This window comes from Perissodus microlepis, chromosome 18 (genome assembly GCF_051167445.1).
Source record: "Perissodus microlepis isolate ML-2025 ecotype Zambia chromosome 18, ASM5116744v1, whole genome shotgun sequence".
Classification (NCBI taxonomy): domain Eukaryota; kingdom Metazoa; phylum Chordata; class Actinopteri; order Cichliformes; family Cichlidae; genus Perissodus; species Perissodus microlepis.
This window is the reverse complement of record NC_140478.1, coordinates 11622935-11642191: the sequence shown is the minus strand read 5'-3', so window position 1 is coordinate 11642191 and position 19257 is coordinate 11622935. Positions and strand designations below refer to the sequence as shown.

General features: G+C 40.0%; 3 protein-coding genes across 3 annotated transcripts; 2 read left to right on the top strand and 1 right to left on the bottom strand.

Moving 5' to 3' along the window:
- Positions 1-564: 564 nt before the first annotated feature.
- pif1 (PIF1 5'-to-3' DNA helicase homolog (S. cerevisiae)) lies at positions 565-9994 on the top strand. Its single transcript, XM_084913254.1, has 13 exons — positions 565-672; positions 900-1461; positions 1628-1751; positions 1917-2042; positions 2921-3074; positions 3763-3877; positions 5002-5108; positions 5311-5450; positions 6050-6156; positions 6255-6342; positions 6486-6631; positions 9206-9397; positions 9721-9994. Exons 2-13 carry the CDS (start codon positions 910-912, stop codon positions 9766-9768), a joined length of 1899 nt encoding a protein of 632 aa, XP_084769380.1. The 5' UTR covers positions 565-672; positions 900-909; the 3' UTR covers positions 9769-9994.
- A 397-nt stretch (positions 9995-10391) lies between these two features.
- LOC146367393 (cytochrome b-c1 complex subunit 6, mitochondrial-like) lies at positions 10392-13170 on the bottom strand. The gene is made up of 4 exons (XM_084913255.1): positions 13002-13170; positions 12562-12618; positions 10838-10999; positions 10392-10762 (listed from the first exon to the last, which is right to left on the bottom strand). Exons 1-4 carry the CDS (start codon positions 13047-13049, stop codon positions 10730-10732), a joined length of 300 nt encoding a protein of 99 aa, XP_084769381.1. The 5' UTR covers positions 13050-13170; the 3' UTR covers positions 10392-10729.
- Positions 13171-13307: 137 nt separating this feature from the next.
- On the top strand, positions 13308-18908 carry nsun4 (NOP2/Sun RNA methyltransferase 4). Its single transcript, XM_084913425.1, has 8 exons — positions 13308-13426; positions 14669-14888; positions 15145-15292; positions 15380-15534; positions 15661-15821; positions 15944-16068; positions 16224-16356; positions 16492-18908. The coding sequence occupies exons 1-8, from the start codon at positions 13334-13336 to the stop codon at positions 16633-16635; spliced, it is 1179 nt and encodes a 392-aa protein (XP_084769551.1). The 5' UTR covers positions 13308-13333; the 3' UTR covers positions 16636-18908.
- The last annotated feature ends 349 nt before the right edge of the window (positions 18909-19257 follow it).

Here is a 19257-nt window from a genome sequence, read left to right as displayed (position 1 = left end):
TGCACCTAGTTCCCATTTCCTAGTAACATATAAAATATAAAAATATTAAGAAACGACGTGTGATTCAGGACTTTTGCACAGTACTTTGTCTTTGTGGTTTCTTGCTAACTGTAGCGTGTCTTATCACAAAAATATTTACGAATTTATACATTGAAGATAATATTCAATCAGAATTGATCAGAATACATTAATAATTCCTAAGATTATTATGTGACAAACACCCCATGACTTACCTTGTCAAAGTAAAAGACAAAAAGTTGAAGAGAAAAAGCAGGAACAACTGGTTGACGCATGCGCACTTAAAGGTATCTAAGGTAGACTACAAATGCTTCCGAATGACTCAAAAACAATCAGTTAAATGTATTTTCTGTTGAATTTAAAGTGAGAACAGCTGCTTTGTTGAGATCTCACCGGTCGGATTTGCCTGCCTCCATAGTAATTTCCGGATAGCCATGTGTATTTCACTCAAATGTCAACGTCACGACAACGTGCTCACTGATTGGTCGCAGGAAGCAAGGGGGCGTCATTTGTCATCTCCCATTGGTTGTAATGTTAAATCTCCTCTCTCTGATTGGCCGGGAGCATCACTTTGCTATTGGCTGATCTCACGCACCGACAATTTGAAAATCGGTGTTTTGAGTTCAGAAGTGCAGGAGCAGCTGACACACAAAGGTTAGCACAAATGTATTTAAAAACAGCGGTAAGAGGTTGATTTAAACCCGGATCGCATATTCAGCTTTGTTGTTTGTTTAGGTTGAGTAGTACAAGCACGGCTGCTTTTGAATTCAGGCTTTCTTAAACCATAGTAGCGTTTCCTCTTTGTAAGATTCATGCACTCTGGCAGCTACAGTGTTATTAGTTTTATTGTTAATTCATGTTAAGTATGTTTTTGTGCTCAGAGTCGCTGTGATGTTATCGGGAGAGGACGGCGCACAGCTTCAGTGCACTGTGACGGTGGAGCAGCTCAACAGCTCGGGACAGGCCACCCGGAGGAAGGTCATCCGCAAAGCCTCAGTAATTCTGGGCCGGAATGAGCACCAGGAGATCATCCTGCGAGTCCACGACGGCAAAGTGCCCCAAAGCTACCATCTGAAAGAGTTCAAACTTTTCACCAAGTTTGCCAGAGATGGGAAGTGCACCGTGAAACTGGTCCCTGAAAACATCCAGGTCCTCATGTCAAACTGTCCGACTGACCAGCTTAGCCTCTTTCTCAAAACCCTGAGCATCAAACACCAGGCCTGGCAGGGCAGCAAGCCTCTGAGCAACCGAGAGAAGCTCAAGGCCGGCCTGCCCCGCAGCTTCGAGGCCATCAGCCCCCTGCAGCAAAAAGACATCCAGAAAGTCAATGAGCTGAGAAGTAAAGTGGCTCCTAACGGACTGACGGACCGCACTAATAGGATGACAGCTGCAAGTACAGGACAGCAGGTCAAACGCTCCAGGAGTGACTGTAACTTCAGCCCAGTGAGTTGTACACACAGCACTCTCTCCCATTTACATTCAGGTTGCCTCACAGCAAACTGCTGGACTGTTTTCCACAGGAGGCACTGGTGTCCTGAACACATTCTCTCTGTTCACACTGTGGGTTACACTTAAACAAAGATGACAGCAGATATTGTCATTGTTCCAGGTAAAGGCCAACCCGAGTAAGAAGCCAATCCTCTCCTTACCATCACGCAAGCTTAACAAAGAGCAGGCTGCTGTTCTCAGTGCAGTGCTGAGTGGCAAGAATGTCTTTTTCACCGGAAGTGCAGGTAAAAAGTGCACAAAGATAAAGTTTCACAGTGATGACACTGAGAAACTGCTTGTTTTGCCTGACTCTTCTGCTAAATTACAGGCTGCAAATTGCTTATAAAATCCCTCTTGTGACATTTTCATCAACACAGCTTGGTGTAAATATTGCTCGGTTGTGTTTTCAGGTACAGGGAAGTCCTTCTTGCTCAAGAGAATCATGGGATCTCTTCCACCAAAGAGCACTTTTGCCACAGCCAGCACGGGAGTGGCTGCGTGTCACATCGGAGGAACAACGTTACACAACTTTGCTGGTCAGTCAATTATCTGAAGTGTGTTAATATAATCACTGGGACTATCTGGAGCTCAATTTATTTCCCACTGCATCAACAAGATGACACAAATAATTGGTCAATTTACAGGTATCATTTTTTTTAAGCTTGTTCTAAAACTGAAATGGGAAAATTGGTTATAAGCACAAACATAATTATTCTGCTGATCCTTGTCTTGGAGTCAACTGTTAGAGCAGCTCCTTTTCTAATCAGAAGGTCTGAAGATCCTTGGCTCCCTAGCCTGCATGTATTAAATTGTCCTTGGGCAAGATGCTGAACCCTGATTTGCTTCTATTGGAGTGTGAGGTTAAGGGCTTAGCCTTAAGCAAACAAAAAAGCACTCAGATTAATGTGCATGTGGCAAGAACACACTTTGAATGCTCAAATTGGATAGAAAATGTATAAAAACTTTATAAGTACAGACTGCTTAAAATTACAATTTTAATCCCTCTTCAGGCTGTTTAGTGTAACCAGCAGTCTAAACGTTCATGATCTCAATGCAATAAAATGGGGGAAAAAAAAGTTCTGTTTTCCTCAGGTTTTAGTGGATATAACTGATAAATATGGATAATCGTTTTAGCTGTCCTTATAATTGGCCCCTTCTTTGTTTCTTTACTCAATTAATTAAAACCACATCCTTGGACTCATTTCAATGTCTGCTTGATGCCCCGTTTCACTTTATGAATCTTTAAATCTTTGAGGCAGGCTCCTCGGATATCTTTTCACTTTTTAACAGACCTTTTTAATTAAATCTTAATATACAGTAGGATGTGAGCTGAGTATTTGCAAGGGTGTTAATCATTTTTGTTCTTCCTGGCTATCTTCTTTCTTTCCATTCTCTGAATCATTGCTCTTTCCAGGTATTGGCTCAGGCTCTGCCCCACTGGAGCAGTGCATCGAGCTGGCTCAGAGGCCCGGGGTGCTCCAGCACTGGACTAGCTGTCGACACCTTATCATTGATGAGATTTCCATGGTGGAGGCTCAGTTCTTTGACAAGCTTGAGGCAGTAGCTAGGTGAGGATGGTGATTCAAAGATGGGCACCTGGACTGAGATCTAAAATGACTTTGTAATGTTAATTTATTCCAAAATGTAAATGTACATACTCGCATAGTCCATAGCAAGTGTTTGCTTAAAGTTTGGTTTTGTTAGAGCTGAAGTCAAGAAGATCTTTTATTTTTTTTAAATATTATTTTACTTCTTTATTTTCTCTTTCAACAGGAGTTAAGAGGGTAGGTAGAATTCAGGTGCTGCTAATCAAATGCATATGATTAATTAAACATTATCAACTGTGAGCATCTCTATAAAAGCAGAGGTTTGGTCGGCACAATACCACAGTCTTTAGGAGCATTCCACCCAACAAACCTGAACATCAGACTGTGCGGTGCTCAGGGAAATTTAAAGCAGTTCTATCTAAACAAACCACAAGGCTTGTGAAACAGTGTTCTTTGGACAGATGAGACTAAAGTGGAGATGTTTGCTCATAACACACAGCACCACACAAACACAGCATGTCAGCACAAACGCATCATAAAAACTGGTGGTGTGCTGATTTGAGCTTGGTTTGGAGCCACAGGACGTGGACACTCTGGTGTCACTGATTCTACCACAAACTCCTCTCTGAATCAAAGTATTCTAGAGTCAAATCTGAAGCCATTTGTCTGACAGACAAATGCTTGGCTAAAATTCTTTGAAATCTTGCAGGTCCGTGAGGAGGTCTACCGAGCCATTTGGAGGGATCCAGCTGATCGTTTGTGGTGACTTTCTTCAGCTGCCTCCAGTTTCTAAGGGAAAAGAAAAAGCCAGCTTCTGTTTTCAGGTCAGATCATAGTGGAGCCTCTTAGAAGATGAGGTAACGCTTTATAATACAGCTTGTAACTAAGGGTCTAACTTCCCACTGTTTTTTATTTTAAATGACAATGTAAAAATATTTACCTACAAATAAAACAAAGACGTAGGTACATTAGAATACGGCGGTAACAAGTCAGGAAAAAGCATTATTAATTATGATGCAAGTAAATTTAAGTGTGTGTAAATAATTGGACGTAATATGCAAGTACATTTGAAGTGTTGCATAACTTTGGGTGTTTTATAGAAAAGGAAACTCATATTATTCTGTTATTCATTTTAAGTAATTTTAAATAGTGCCTAACTTCCAGGTATTTTACAGAATAAGAGACAGTCTTTTCCTGTACACTCGTTTTGAAAGTTATGTTTGAACAGTGACTGTGAAAGGAAACACGCTTGCAAATTTTGATGGTATTTACTTTTTTTTCTTGTAAGTTGCTAATGGAAAATGGCCCATATTGCATTTAATTTGCTAAAATAAAAGGACATTTCAATAATAGAACATCCATTATGCACATCCACATATGTGATGTAAAAAGACTGATCCACTCCACACTACGCCCATGTCCTGAAAAGTACAGCGTATTTGTGATGCACTATAAGGAAATATTGTTTTTTTTTCTGCAAAATTATCATAAAATTGCCATAACTTAAATTTTCTTAGAGTACAGGTTGCTGTAAAAGTCTAACCCCCTTATGTGCTTATTCTAGTATTTGTATGTAAATAAACTTGCATTGTAATTTCAAATAAAATAGTGAAAATCCATTTAATTACAGAGTGATTAGGCCCTTAGTTCCAGGCCTATTATTTAAAGTAGAAGAAGTTTGGAAAGAAACTGGCTTACTTTGAAGAGCAATTTTTAAAAGATGACAATATCATATTTAATGCATTTATTTGTGTAAACTAGATGTTAAAGCTGTGATTTCTATGCATTGTTAAGCGGTTACTTTTCTGATGCTGAGAGACTGCACTGAGTTGTTGCATTTTTCAACACGTCTATTCTGTTCACGAGCCAGATTCTGTTCTGCGTATTTCCTCGAGAGCATTAATGCATTTTTGGGGAAGATGAACTTTTCCACTTTCTGACCCTTCAGGCCAGGAGTTGGCGTAAGGTGATCCAGATCAATATGGAGTTAATGGAAGTGCGCAGGCAAACAGACCAGAGCTTCATCTCCCTCCTGCAGGCAGTGAGGGTGGGGAGGTAACCCTGTTTCATTATCGCATTTTGTTTTGTTCAACTAATGCAATCTCACCTGAAATTGTATTACATCATGTTGTTTCCATTTATGTACATATGTTATAAATGTCCTTGAGGCCATTAAGGTTTTTGAATTGCTCTGATTGGGCAGGAAGATTTTTAAAGGAAGGTTGTGGTTTGTTTTTTGTCAATTAACACAATTCAGGGTGACGGAGGAAGTCACAGCCAAGCTGATCAAAAGTGCCTACCATCAGATTGAAAGGGACGGTATCCTAGCGACCAGGCTGTGCACACACAAAGATGACGTGGATCTCACCAACGAGAACAAACTCCAGCAATTACCAGGTCTGAATTCCTCTGATTGCCCCGCCCACAAAAAAAAAGAAATGCATGTGTTACTTTGTTTGGCTTGGATCCAATTGAAAATGGACAACACATATGGCAACCTTGTTATAATCAATTTCCTCTCAAGAGTGTGGTCTATCCTGCCTGGCAATTTGAGAAATGTTTTATTTATTTATTTTCCAAACTGTTTCATTAACTGGCATAGACATTTCTGATCGTCTGAACAAAAAACCATAACTTTGTGAAAAGCTCCAAAACTCTGACTCTTTTTTTCTGCTGTTTCTATACATGCAAGTTGTGTTTACATGTTTGTGCCTCCCCAAAAGCCCAGTTCCATCCAAGATAAACCCCAAACAGGTGCTTTCAGTCTCAACGGGGTGCTGATTTTGTCATTTCCTGTAGTGGTGTACCAGTATTTTCATGGACACAACTATTCAGGAAACTTTGGAGTGTATTTAGCTGACAGCAGCACCAGATTTTTATATGTATGTTTAAGGTCTTCCCTTTCATTTTCCCCCATCACATTTACTGTCTGTTACCACATTCCTTTAAGAAGTGCCACTAGTTTTCAGTTGAATTAATCTCTCACTGCTCCTTAGGGTCAGCGCGTCTGTTTGAGGCACTAGACAGCGACCCAGTGCTGGTCAACACTATAGATGCTCACAGTCCTGTCGGCAGGCTGATCCAACTCAAAGTGGGAGCTCAGGTGTGCGTGTGCACGTGTGTATGTGTTCCCAGAGAAACCATTTTATTTTACACAAACCCTTTTTAACACCTGCTTTACTGCTTGCTTGTATTTTTAAGGTCATGCTGACAAAGAACTTGGATGTTGCTCGAGGTCTGGTGAACGGAGCACGAGGTGTCGTGGTTGATTTTGAGTCTGGAAAACATGGTCCGTACCTAATTGTGAAAATATATTTGTTAAAAATCCTACGTAAGCAATGGCAAGAGAGGATTTTATATTAGTTTGACTTTTTTAGGAAACACACTTGTCTACATCCTTGGCATCTTGTCCAATGCTGTTTGTTTCCGCAGGACTCCCACGTGTGCGTTTCCTGTGCGGCGTCACAGAGGTGCTGAAGCCAGAGCGCTGGGTGTTTAAGTCTGGTGGTGGGATCCACCTGAGCCGACAGCAGCTGCCACTCAAATTGGCCTGGGCCATCTCCATCCACAAGAGCCAGGTCAGTAAACATTCGGTGCTCACTTCCCGATGATGACCTTATATTTTCTTTGTAGAGCACGTTGTTTGGTGTTGTCATGGGGCACCAGTGTTTTATGGGGGTTTGTCTTTGATAAACTGTTTACATGATTATTTAAAAAGTTCAAATTAAAAATTAGTTCAAAACTGTGAAGCATGGTGGTGCACTGTTGCCTCACACTAACATTTTAATCTACAGCCCTGCTGGGGTCTTTCTGTGTGTAGTTTGGATGTTTTCGGGGGGTTTTGCATGTCATTTGTTGTAAAAGGAAAAACAGCAAAAAAATGCCATGATTAGGTCTAATTCCAGCATCCCTGTTGAAGCTCAGCTTAGTTCATATTATTCACTTTGCCTCCTGGTTAACATGAGAGTGAGAGGAAGACAGAAGGCAATTTCAGAGGTGCAGATGGTGCTCATTTTTGTATTTTTTTTTCTTTTTAAAAAGAAAGTTTGAGTATGTTTATATTTGGATTATCTTGCATGCCAAATTATGTTCAACGGTCCACCGCCTTGCAACAGCTATAAAATGGATTGTATTGAAATTTTGTACAAGGGATTCAAGCAGAGCCTGTTAGTTGCCTTAAACTCTTTGGACATGTTTGCACTTGTTACTGGAAACATATTTGTCTCCTTTTGAAACTATAAAAATATTATTTTAAACTTGATCTAGTCACATGGTTTGCAGATGGTGAACATTATACCTGCTAAACATCTTTTTCCCTCTGTCACCAACTTTGAAAAGCTGCACTTTGTCAGTGTTCAGTGTGATAAATTAAAAATGTGGGATAAAAAATTAGAAAAAGGGATATATGGAATATAATGAATATTTAATTTACTCTATGTTCCACTACATGGAAATATTTTTATTGCTTTTATCTTTATTAGTTTGGACCAGTTACGAAAATGGAACAGTGGTGGCTATGCAGTAAAGACTACATAACCTAATCACTACAATTGCTGACTTTGTTTAAAAAAAAAAAAAAAAAAAAAAAAAATTATTCACATTGTGATCAATTTAAAAATCAGTTAATCGCAGATTCCTGTTTGTCACTATGAGCGAAGTACAGAGTTCCTCTGTTTAACATGTTCTGAATGTACAGCTCGATTTCAAAGGCTTTTTATTGTCTATAGCTGACATTAGCAAACATATTGTAAAAGTAACAAGTTGTTTTGGCTTGTTGGACACACCACTAATTTAGTTTTCTTTTCACATCTTAAAATATACCAGAATAATATCTTTAGAAATGTAAGATTTTTTTTCAATTTTTTTTATTTTTATTTATTTATTTTTTTAAATTATCTCTTCATTTTCTGAGATTTTAACACAAATTTACTTGACTGGCTCTCTGTTAAAGAGTTGGCCAGACCAGGGTCTGTCCTCTTCCTTTCTCTTGTTTTCTCCCTTCCTCACTGTTCTAATGCCACCTAGAAAGCACAAAAACAACAATATCACATAGAAAGTCCCACTGGCCATTTTAAATCTTATAATGATCGTATAACAGGCAGGGAAAACTAAGTGCAACAATTCTATTTGAGGGGAAATTGCTATAGAGGCCCAATCTAACCACAAGCTGTAACTCAACAATTGCCAATCTTCCGCTCTGCTGCACTGACACACTCAATATCCTGACCTCCATCTGAGAATCTAGCTAAAGGTAAAAGGGTCATCTCTGGATAATTGGGTTAATTGGTAATGACCAATGAGTGCAAAGGGGTGATCTACAGCAGACATGTCAGGGCACAAGGATATAAAAATTAGATTCCATACCAATGTCCTCATAGTGTGACCTGAATAAATTATAATTTCAGGTTGGAGGTGTATATGCTGGTCAGGTGAATCTGAAAGTTGATGCTCCTGGCCTGTCACAAATCTTATACTGTAGACTAAACAATTACCCTTTGTTTGTTTCCCTCCAGCTAACAAAAAGCTGGGATCTTGTAAAATTTAAAAATGCAATGATTTTATTCACAACAAAACAAAAATACACATCAGATATTTAAACTGAGACATTTTACCATGTCCTGAAAAATATTAGCTCATGCTGAATTTGATGGGGGCGGCAAATGTCTCAAAAAATGGGGGCAACAAAGGCTGGAAAAGTGGTATTAAAAAGAAACAGCTGGATGAACATCAGGTCAGAAACATTATTGGGTTTAAAAAAAAACACAATAATAATAATAATAATAATAATACTTTTCTCTCTCCAAAGTCCAGCAGCTGGTTTTCTCAGTGTTTACATGTTTATGGACTGTTGCTAAAAGAAGAGTGGATGCTACACCGTGGCAAACATGGCCCTGTCCCAACTTTTTTGTTTTAAGAGCTGTTGCTGCCATTAGATTCAAAATGAGCTAATGATTTCTTTAAATGGTACATTGTGTTTTTATTTGCATTTTAAGCAGCAACATAACAATTTTCTAATTGGGGTTTGTAGTTGAATCCTAGAATCGAGTAGTCAGCTTTTTGGGTTTTTCAAACACTGGACTTCCAGCAGTACATGTTGTTTTTATGTAACAATGATGGTTATGATGTTATGGTTTTATGCTTTTGTTTTGAAGGGAATGACGCTGGACTGTGTGGAAATATCTTTGGCTCGTGTGTTTGAGAGTGGCCAGGCTTACGTGGCCCTGTCTCGGGCTCGGAGCCTCGAGGGTCTAAGGGTCATGGACTTTGACCCCCGCGTGGTCCGGGCAGACCCAGAAGTCCTCCTGTTCTACAGAAAACTGAGGAAGGAAAGGTTGCTCATGCAGGTGAGGGCAAATATTACCTCAGCCTGTAGAAAATGTTTATTCGTATCTCACATTTTCATATATATATATATATATATATATATATATATATATATATATATATATATATGAGTAGCTGCCTGGCATTGGTTTAATGTTAAGCTCTGCAGTTTCACTTCAATGTTAAGCAGAACAAAATGAGACCAAATCTCTCAGGTAATATTTTGGAAAGCTCCTTTTTCCCTAGAGTTGGTGAGATGGATCAAACTACACTGGAGTGCTGTGGATGAAAAACTTCATTCACCAGTACTTATGATCTTCTTTGTCCTCATTTTTCTCTGCAGGCCTCCATGGATGATTTTGTTAGCAACAATAAAGAAAATGCATGGTGAGGCTGGCTCTAAATCCACTCTAATGATATGCACTATGTGCATGAGCTATTGAGCTATTTCACCATTTAACCTTATTTTCTTGAGACTTCAATCTCTACTTGGAGTCACACTGCCACCATCTGCTCATCGCTATACTTTTTTTCAGAGGTTATTTTTTAAATTATTTTTTACATGTATTCAAATAAAATTTTAGCCAAATTATTTGTGTGAAGTTTTTTATCAGTCATTAATATTTAAGGGAGGAAAAACACTCAAACAATGACGCTCCTTGGCTTTAGAGGTCTCGAGGAGAAAATAAAATCTATAGCTGCCTTTAGTCACCGAGTGGCAGCATCCACTCCTTACATTCTCCCACCCGTTTGGGATTATGTGGGGAGAGAAAAAAATGCTCTGATCTAATTAACTTTTACCTCAACTGCTTTTCAAAAATTGCAAACGTGGAACAAGTGTTCCAGTGCATGCGCCATTAAATAGAAATGGCGTCAACCAGAGACCAATTTTGTGTCATCGTAAACATCAGTGAGACCATTTAGCGTTGGTGGCTGGATAAAACTAATTAAACCATCAGTCATGGAGCCCTCCTGAGAACGCAGATGCTCTGAAAAGAAGCAGCTCAGACTAAGTGGAATCCAAAGACAACCTTTATTTTCTGGTCAGCAGAGTGAAGTCATGACCAAACCTGAGCCGGTTTCCATTACTGTAGCAGCATATTTGCTCTAACACTCCACCTCATCACATTTTCATTACAGCCAATCCCTTCTTGACACAAATTTGTAGAGTGTATGCTCCAATGTTATTAGTGACTCTTGATGTCAATACTGCTATCAGCTATATTAGTATGCACTGCATACAAACGGGTGTCAGGAACGTAGCCCAAGGGAATTCAGGAGAACAACAACAGGCTTCATTTGTAGATTATTTTACATTATCAGAAATTATATCAGGTCTACTGGACGGGTTGTCATTTCACATTGTGGAACAGCTTGTGTGCGACCTGTAGAGACAGAAAGTGGCACAATGAGCATCTTCACTAGGAGAATAATCTTTCCTTTGTCTAGCGCACACTTACACAATGGTCCCGCGCATGCAGAAAGTCAAAGAGTTCTTCTGTACACTCCTCATCAGTGTTGGACCTTGAACTGACCCGGGTTTCACAGAGCTCCAGACGCTCCTTGTAGTGCACACAGTGTTCAGTCTCCTCACACTTAGCTCTTATCGCTTCTAGAGGGTCCTAAAATGAAAGGAAGCCATGCTATTCATCAGGAAAATGATGGCAAAAACACAACTCTCAAACCATGAAGGTGATTTTATAATGAAGTTAGGTTTAATAAGCCAGGCTTTCTGTGTGTCAAATAAAATGGGGTGTTTTATTCAATTCAATTTTATTTATATAGCGCCAAATCACAACAACAGTTGCTTCAAGGCGCTTCATATTGTAAGGTAGACCTACAATAAATACATAGAGAGAAAAACCCAACAATCATATGACCCCCTATGAGCAAGCACTTTAGCAACAGTGGAAATGAAAAATTCCCTTTTAACAGGAAGAAACCTCAGGAAAAAACCTCAGGCAGAACCAGGGTCAGGGAGAGGCGGCCATCTGCTGCAACCGGTTGGGGTGAGAGAAGGAAGACAGGACAAAAGACATGCTGTGGAAGCATCATATTACTCAAAATGATCCCTATGAGTGTTCCCCTACATCAGAAGCATGATTAAAATCTATAAAAATTCAATGGAAAGCTGTTTATTATTTCTGTAGAAAAATGTTAATCAAGTGATTTACTCTACAGAGCAATAAAAAAAACCTTTTAAGCTAATTATTTTAACACTTGGGTGCTCTCAGTGCTGCCGTTTACCTCTAACATCATGGCTGCACTCAGAAATTTTAAACTGGATCCATTTAAACATTGAAGGTTACTGTCCCACAGCCTAATGTGGAAACTGCATTATTATTTTAGCAGATCAAAGTGAAATTAAGTTGAATGATTGAACAGGTATTCTGCTGTCCGTTCTGTTTTCTACATTTATACATGTTTTGCATCACCAAATGAATAGACGCACATGAGTCAGTGAAAATACTTCCAACTGATTTTAACTCACAACTCTGAAGATCACCTCCAGACTAGGTTATATGTTTTCAGTGCAAGTTACCAGGTACACAGAAAGCTGATTTCCTAAAATATAAAACTCAGATTTTAAGCTTGAGATCCCTCACTAAGCCACTAAACTTACCTTGTTGTGCACCACTATGCTCATCTCAACAGCCATAGTTCCATTCCTAGCTCTTCCAGTAAAGATTTTAAGACCTATACTATATCTAGTGAGGTAAAAATCTGGTATTTTGATACATTTCTTTTCCTTTCAAACACAGAAAACAAACTGATTTCTCCAATATCCATTACTGGCATTTTGTTTTCTTTAATCAACTTATTTACACTGTTCAGATCAGCTGGTTATTGTGTTTGTTGTGCATCAAACAAGTTTTGCAAGCAGGGAAGCTGCAGAGTGCCCTCTGGCGGACAAAATATTCATCAACACTTATACCATAGAAGAAGGGTGTTTCTTTTGTTTGTCTTTTTAAAATATATAATTCGTTATATAGAAATGCTGATACCAATACACAGACACATAGGTAATATCGGCTGATAATACTGGCCCGCTGATAAATCAGTCAGACTTTGTATAGTAACCCATCTGTGTATGGGGGTTTTTTCAACCTTTTGTCCTACATAAAAAGCTGTTTGTGACCAGAATACATGTTGTTATAATAAGTATTAATAAATAAACAATTACCACCAACTCTTCCTCCTCTTCTTCCTCCTCCTCCTCCTCAGCAGGGGCATCTTCCTCCTATTCAGAGACATTTATATCAATGTTTTAAAATCCAGTTACAACCCAGCACCGCTTACAGATTTATAGGGCTTTTTTTTTAAGTTGTGTGTACATTTTTATTAATTACGTTAAAGAATGTCCAGATATTATAATCACCTAATAAAACTGTGCCGTGTGAAAGAAACACACTGAATCAGTCACAGTTAAAACAAGCAGCCTCTCAGGGTAACACCGTCAGCTGCCAGCCTCGTTTAATGGCGATAATTATATTAAAGGGTCTTAAAAGGAGCTGACAGTAAACTCGCAGGGTAAACCGCTAAACTGAGCAGCAGAGTTGGGTAACTTCGTCAAACACACACACAGACCAGTCTATAAAGACACAATACGATATTTTTCGGTACCTCATCGTCGGGGTCCCCGTGTGTGAGCATTTTTTTCTCGAAAACCATGGTTATGTCTGACAATTTTACAAAATAAAACTCAGAAAGCTGAAACTCCTCGGTTTCACTACTTCTGTTCGAGGACGCGAGGTCGGTCACACGCCGGAAACTACTAGAAGGATAACCGGATAACGTTTCCTATTGGTTGACTGAAATTATTGATGTCCATGTGAACCAATAACAGATATCCATTTTGTATAAGGCCCTACCCCATTCAAATATTCAATGCGTGCGGAACCATTGTTTAACTGTCAGCGCAAAGTCGGACGAAAAAAAAGCTGGGGCACGGCAAGATGGCGTTGCTCTGGGACACCAGCCTGCTGTTAAGAAAAGTTAAAGATTTAAGATGTTTGACACCCAGACGACACCGAGTGAAAGAGAAATGGGTACGTGCTCAACGGGAATAACTGACGTTAATAATACCAGACAGTATTTGCATTTAGCTCTCGTGTGGCTGCTAAACACAGTGGAAAAGAAAAAAAATGGTAAACTCTGTAACATATTGTATTATTTAAATAGTTTCGTCTGTTACTGTTACTGTCTTGGAGCAACTGTAACCCACATAATTTCCTTAGGGATTAATAAGTATTCTCACTCTGATTCTGATATAAGGTAAAGACAGAGGTTGTACAGGTCTAAATACCTTGAAAGTTAATATTTGCCTTGACCACCTTTATTCTTCAGCACAGCAGGAACTCTCTTATTAGTGAGATTGAGATCCTAATCTTTATTCAAGCTTATTGTAATTTCTTTAAGTAATCTTCAGAAATAGTTATTCGGGCTTCTTGAAGGACATTCAGAGCTCATCTTTGGATGTTGGCTGCCTTTTGTTTTGTTATCTGTCAAGATGATCCCACACTGTTTCAGTAATGTCGAAATCCGGGCTCTGGGGAGGCCCAATCCATGACTGATAGTGTTTCACTTTGTGTTTTTGTATCCAGATTTACTTTTATTATCCTGTTGCCAGTCAGACACTTCCTAGATGTGTTGCAAAGTGGATTAAAATTTGACCATACATTTCTGTGTTTATAGTTTCATCCATTTTGACGAGATCCCAAACACCCAACATGACTTTCAGATACTGTTCATATTGTAGATAGTTTGGGTGTTTTAGCCCCTTTTTTTTCTCGATTTGTCTGGTTTCTTTGGTCAAATCAGTCCAAAAATGATGTTTTATGTCTATCAAACTGTTTTATCTTTGGCATTTTTTTTACATTCATTTTACATTCAATTAAAGAAATTGGAAGAGATGATGTGTTTTGTGACAGCCTGGAAGTAACAAAGTGCCTAAAGATACAATTTAAAACTGGTTCTTTGTTAAGTTGTTTTTTATGTATAGACACAACCCTGGTTCATCATTTGAGTTAGGAGACTTTTTTTGTTCTGAAATGATTCATAGGTCAGTGTTGAGTGGCTTTACAAAAAGAAAACTTGCCTCTGAAAATGGTCAGGTACATATATTTGTACACAGATGTACATTATAGGTCTACTCTAATTTTACATGTATTAAAGCCAGCTTTCCACTCTCCTGGGCATTTAAATTTTATATTGAAATTGGCACAAAGAGAGCGTGGATAAAAATGAATTAACATTTATATTAAATGTCCTCCTCCTTTGCTCTCTGACAGGCTGCTACACGTCCCAAGCTCCCACCCACCAGACTGGCCGTGCATCACTTTGACGCCACCTATAGCACCCCTCTGGGGCAGCTGTGGCCCTCAGTGCGACTCGCCATGCTGTCAGAGAGAAAATATGGAGCCCTGCTCAATAATTTCTCCCATAACGCTGTTCTGACAGAGCTCAAAGCTCAGGGATGCGTAGATTTCATCAGTGAAAGAGAAAAAGACGGTAAGTGTGCTAGCCTCAGTCACAGTTATGGTTATTGCTTATTACTGATGCAGGAAATGCTGTGCTGTGGCAATCTCTGATGCTCTGAAGAGTTCAGAAAATTTTATGAAGCTAGCGCTGGAGTGTGAATGATTTGATTTAAATTCATTCAATAGACTATTTACTAAAACATTTCACTGGGAAAAGTCAATATCTTAGTAATTAACACTATTAAAAACTCACTTATATCATCTATTGACTGGCATATAATTTGCAGTTCCTTCTTGCTTGGAGGAAAAATCAGAGGAACCTAGTGATGTTTCCATGAAGAGCTCTGACGTTGATGGTAAGCAGCTATCCCTAAGCCCAAACATCAAGTGTTTAGTGTTTCCGAGAGGCGACGTGACACGATTCAAGCCTGCAAGGTGAGCAATATTTCCTATCCTGCTACTAACAACAGCATCTTCTAGCAGCGTGCAGTCTGATCCTCAGTTCTCTTTTCTCCTCTTCAGGCCAGACAAGAACGGCCTGTTGGGTTACTACCTGATGGACGCAGCATCTCTGCTGCCCTGTCTTGCACTGGATGTTCAAGAAGGTCACAGCGTGCTTGACCTCTGTGCTGCTCCAGGAGGCAAGACCCTGGCTTTGCTTCAGACCCAGGCCATCAGTAAGTCAAAGTACTTTTACCCTTTTTCAGTTTGTCTTTTGAATCTCCGGGCCAAAAGTCTTTATCACCTATTCTCTATTTGCTGTTCTGCTGTTAACCGTCCACCTGTTTGCATTTACGTCAAAGGGTTTTTGTGCATAAATGACAGCTCAGTGTCTCGAACACTACGACTGAGGAAGGTCCTCCACAGCTATGTTCCTAAGCATTTTTTGACAAATGAGAACCTGCGCATCACCTCTTTCGATGGCACCAAATGGGGGGAAATTGAAAGCAACACTTTTGACAGAGTAAGCCAGTGCCACATTGTCACAGTCATCCTTTTCACATGTTTTGCTCTTTGTCGTTATGTTTTTATTCAAAAACCCTCAGTTTTGTTCAGCCTTTCCTTTTTTTCCCCCTCTAAATTCAGGTCCTTGTTGACGTTCCCTGCACCACAGACAGACATTCACTCATGGAGGACGACAACAACATATTCAGTAAGAGTCGGACTGGGGAGAGACGCAGGCTCCCGCAGCTACAGCTGGAGCTGCTGCTGTAAGTTTGGAGGAAATTTGAACAAAATGGGCTTTGAGCCTGTTAAAGTTTGCATGGTTTCATATAAATATGCGCACAATTAAGCAAAATAACAGCTGGTAGTGAGAACTTTTATTTAGATGTTATGTAAATCAAACCCTCTGTGTTTCCTGCAGAGCGGGAATCCAGGCCGCTTGTCCTGGTGGGGAGATCCTCTACTCCACCTGCACGCTCTCACAGAACCAGAACCTCAGTGTGGTTGAACAGGCTATCTACCAAGCTCGAGAGAAAGATGGCATCCATCTACAGGTTAGCGAGACACTTTTTTGTATCAATAAGAAACACATCAAAGTTGTGGGAGATATAAAACGCACAGAAACTGAAATCAGACCTCGAATAACTGCCCCTTTTTCTTTTATTTCCTCATTTCTCGATCACATTCAGGTTGTGGATCTGAGGCCCCTGATGCGCATGTTCGGGAACACCTTTCACTTCGCTCCGGACCTCCACCTGGGTGAGATGGTCATCCCGCACCTAGCAGCTAACTTTGGACCCATTTACATGTGCAAGCTAAAGAGGCTGACGTAGGACGTGGACTCTTGCACAAGTTCGCCTGAGACTTTCAAATACTGAGCAACTCTGCTGCCAGATTTAGAGTCAGCTGGATTTGCAAACTGCTCCTGGTGGACCCGGGCTTTCATCATAACTGTTTTCCGGAGCTTTTTGAAGCCTTCTAAGCCAACCATGACTCTCAGAGACGTTTCTCCTTTTTCCTCTGTTTTCTCAGTCCTATATGATTACTAAGCCTTAACACTGGGTCACCTTTGCAGGCTACACAGCACATGTAAATAATATCAGTTTTAGATTGTGCAGGTAAAGCATGAGACAAACAGGAAAGAGATTTTTCCTCAGTGCAGACAGGTGACTCTGAGTGCACAATATCCCATCCAAATCCTAACACTTTTTTTTTTTTTTTTGCAGCTTTCTAGTAGGGTCCTTATGCTTTAAAACTAGCTGCACAAGCTGATGAATGACCTCTTTATAGTTTCAAAGGGACGTGAGGAGTACTTCGTAAAGTCTGGCCTGCATTGACCCGTCCCTTCAGTGTCCTCATCATTCATGCTGGTCATCATGATTGATGCAGAAGCACTAAACTGCTGTTAAACGAATAATTAAACTGAACTTATTGACGATGTGGATGTTTAGGTTTTCATCCGTAAACCATTCAAATTAATGTAACTTAAAGTTACATTATCACTAGAATTCACCCGAGGGCACACTGCACCAGAGTGTTCTTTGCACTGATCTTTTCTACTGTGACATATTAAAGAGATGTGACACACAACCAGGATATGCATATGGTAGTGTGAGAAGAAGTCAAATAGTCATTCAGTAAGTTGTTAGTCAGTACTGTACATCTGTACGTTCTTATCACATTTTGAGTGTGATTAAATGTTAATATTTAAGTGGTGCTCGTCTGATAGTGATCGTAAGTTACAGGCGATAGCTACAAGAAAACAATGGACAGAGGATTAAGATTACAATTAGGAAGGATGTGTCATTTTCTTTAAAGGTCTCCTCCACTCGTATATAGCTATTTATGAGTTGCTGTTTAATTTTTGCCCTCTAGGTGTCAACAGTAGATCAAGATTACAAGTGTCCTGTATCTTCCTTGTCCACTAGAGGACACTGAGCGTTTATATGTGGAAATGCTACTGTAATTCCACTATGTGTGTTTGTCTTGCTGTACTTTGTCAGCTGCACAGGGATGATGTTTGTGGTTTGGGGAAAAAAACACAAATTTCCATCAGAATTACCTGCTCTCTTTAGCTCGGCAATGAAAATGGGCTTGTCTTGTTCTTTGCTTATTCATCAGGTTTGATGGCTTTGCCTAATAATGCGATATATGGCTGTGTGAGAGGAGGGCATAATGAAAAGGCAGGTAATGACTTCTTTGACCATTTGGCTTCTCACATCTGAATCTGCACAGCTTTCATTACTATAGCTGGATTGAGTCCGTTTTTGCATCGGCATCACTCAGAGGTGAAATGTTTCCTCTTATCACAGCCTAATGTGAGCGCAGAGGTGCCTCTTTTTCTTTTTTTTCCATCACACCGCCGATGACCCTTTATGTTGTCCTGGCCCAGGCAATGTAGCATGAAAAAAGGTGTGTGTCTCTGTGTGTGCGTGTTTCTTAACGAGTCCACCATCCACATCCCACTGTCATTAAGCTGCTCCGGAGCTGACTCCCATCACCGTGCCGGGATGGACGTCAGCCATGCGGCTCCCAGATGAACATTAAAGAGGCAGCAGAGAGCTAAAATGGGACGACTCGCCCTGTTTTGCCCCTCCGCTTTTTTTTATTCCACAGATGAGTGCAGATAATTTTCTGTGCGATTGTGAGTGATTACTGTATTACTGCGGTAAAAGGGGGATGTATCGGGGAATGCAGGGGGAATTAATGACACATAAAAACTATTTTTGTATTGACTGCGTTCGTCCCCAGGGCCTCGAATGCCTCCTCGCATATCTTGTGATTACCTAAACGTATTGTAAATATGTGTTTCCTATGGGCTCCTACATAAATTTACATGTTTTAACACTCAGGAGACGGCAGACTGTTAGAGATGAGTTACTCTCTATTCTGCCTGTCTATTCTGCCTGTCTATAGACTCGACTGGCTGCCTGCTTTATTATTGAATTAGCCAATGAAGCGCTGTGCGTTTGTGTCCCTATGTGTAAGCCTGTGTTAGGGAGACATGCTGTGTATTAGAAAGATGAATATTATGGATTTAACTACACACCCACATGCTTCCGCTGTGTTTTCTAGTACAATTTTTGTTAATAAACCTGCAAAAACACTAATGGTTTGATGTTTTCACCTTGTGCCTCGCGAGCTCGGAATGAATGTTAAAACTGAGCATCTACAGCAGGTTGTTTTAATAGTTAAATCGGTGTTTGTGCCGTCAGTGGTTCAAAGTGAACTTTAAGGTGTCTGTTTGGTAAAGACGCACATAGAGGAATGTTGCAGGTTGTAGTAGTTAAGCTGCTCTTCCTGCTGTGGAGATTCCAGCCCAGAGGTGAAGTTCAGACTCGTGTCCCAGCTAGCAGCGGGGCAGAAGATCTCAGCAGTGGGGGTCTTTGTTGCAGATATATTAATGTAGACTTGAGCCCAGCAGGATGTGCTCTCTGCTGTTCTCAACCACAGAG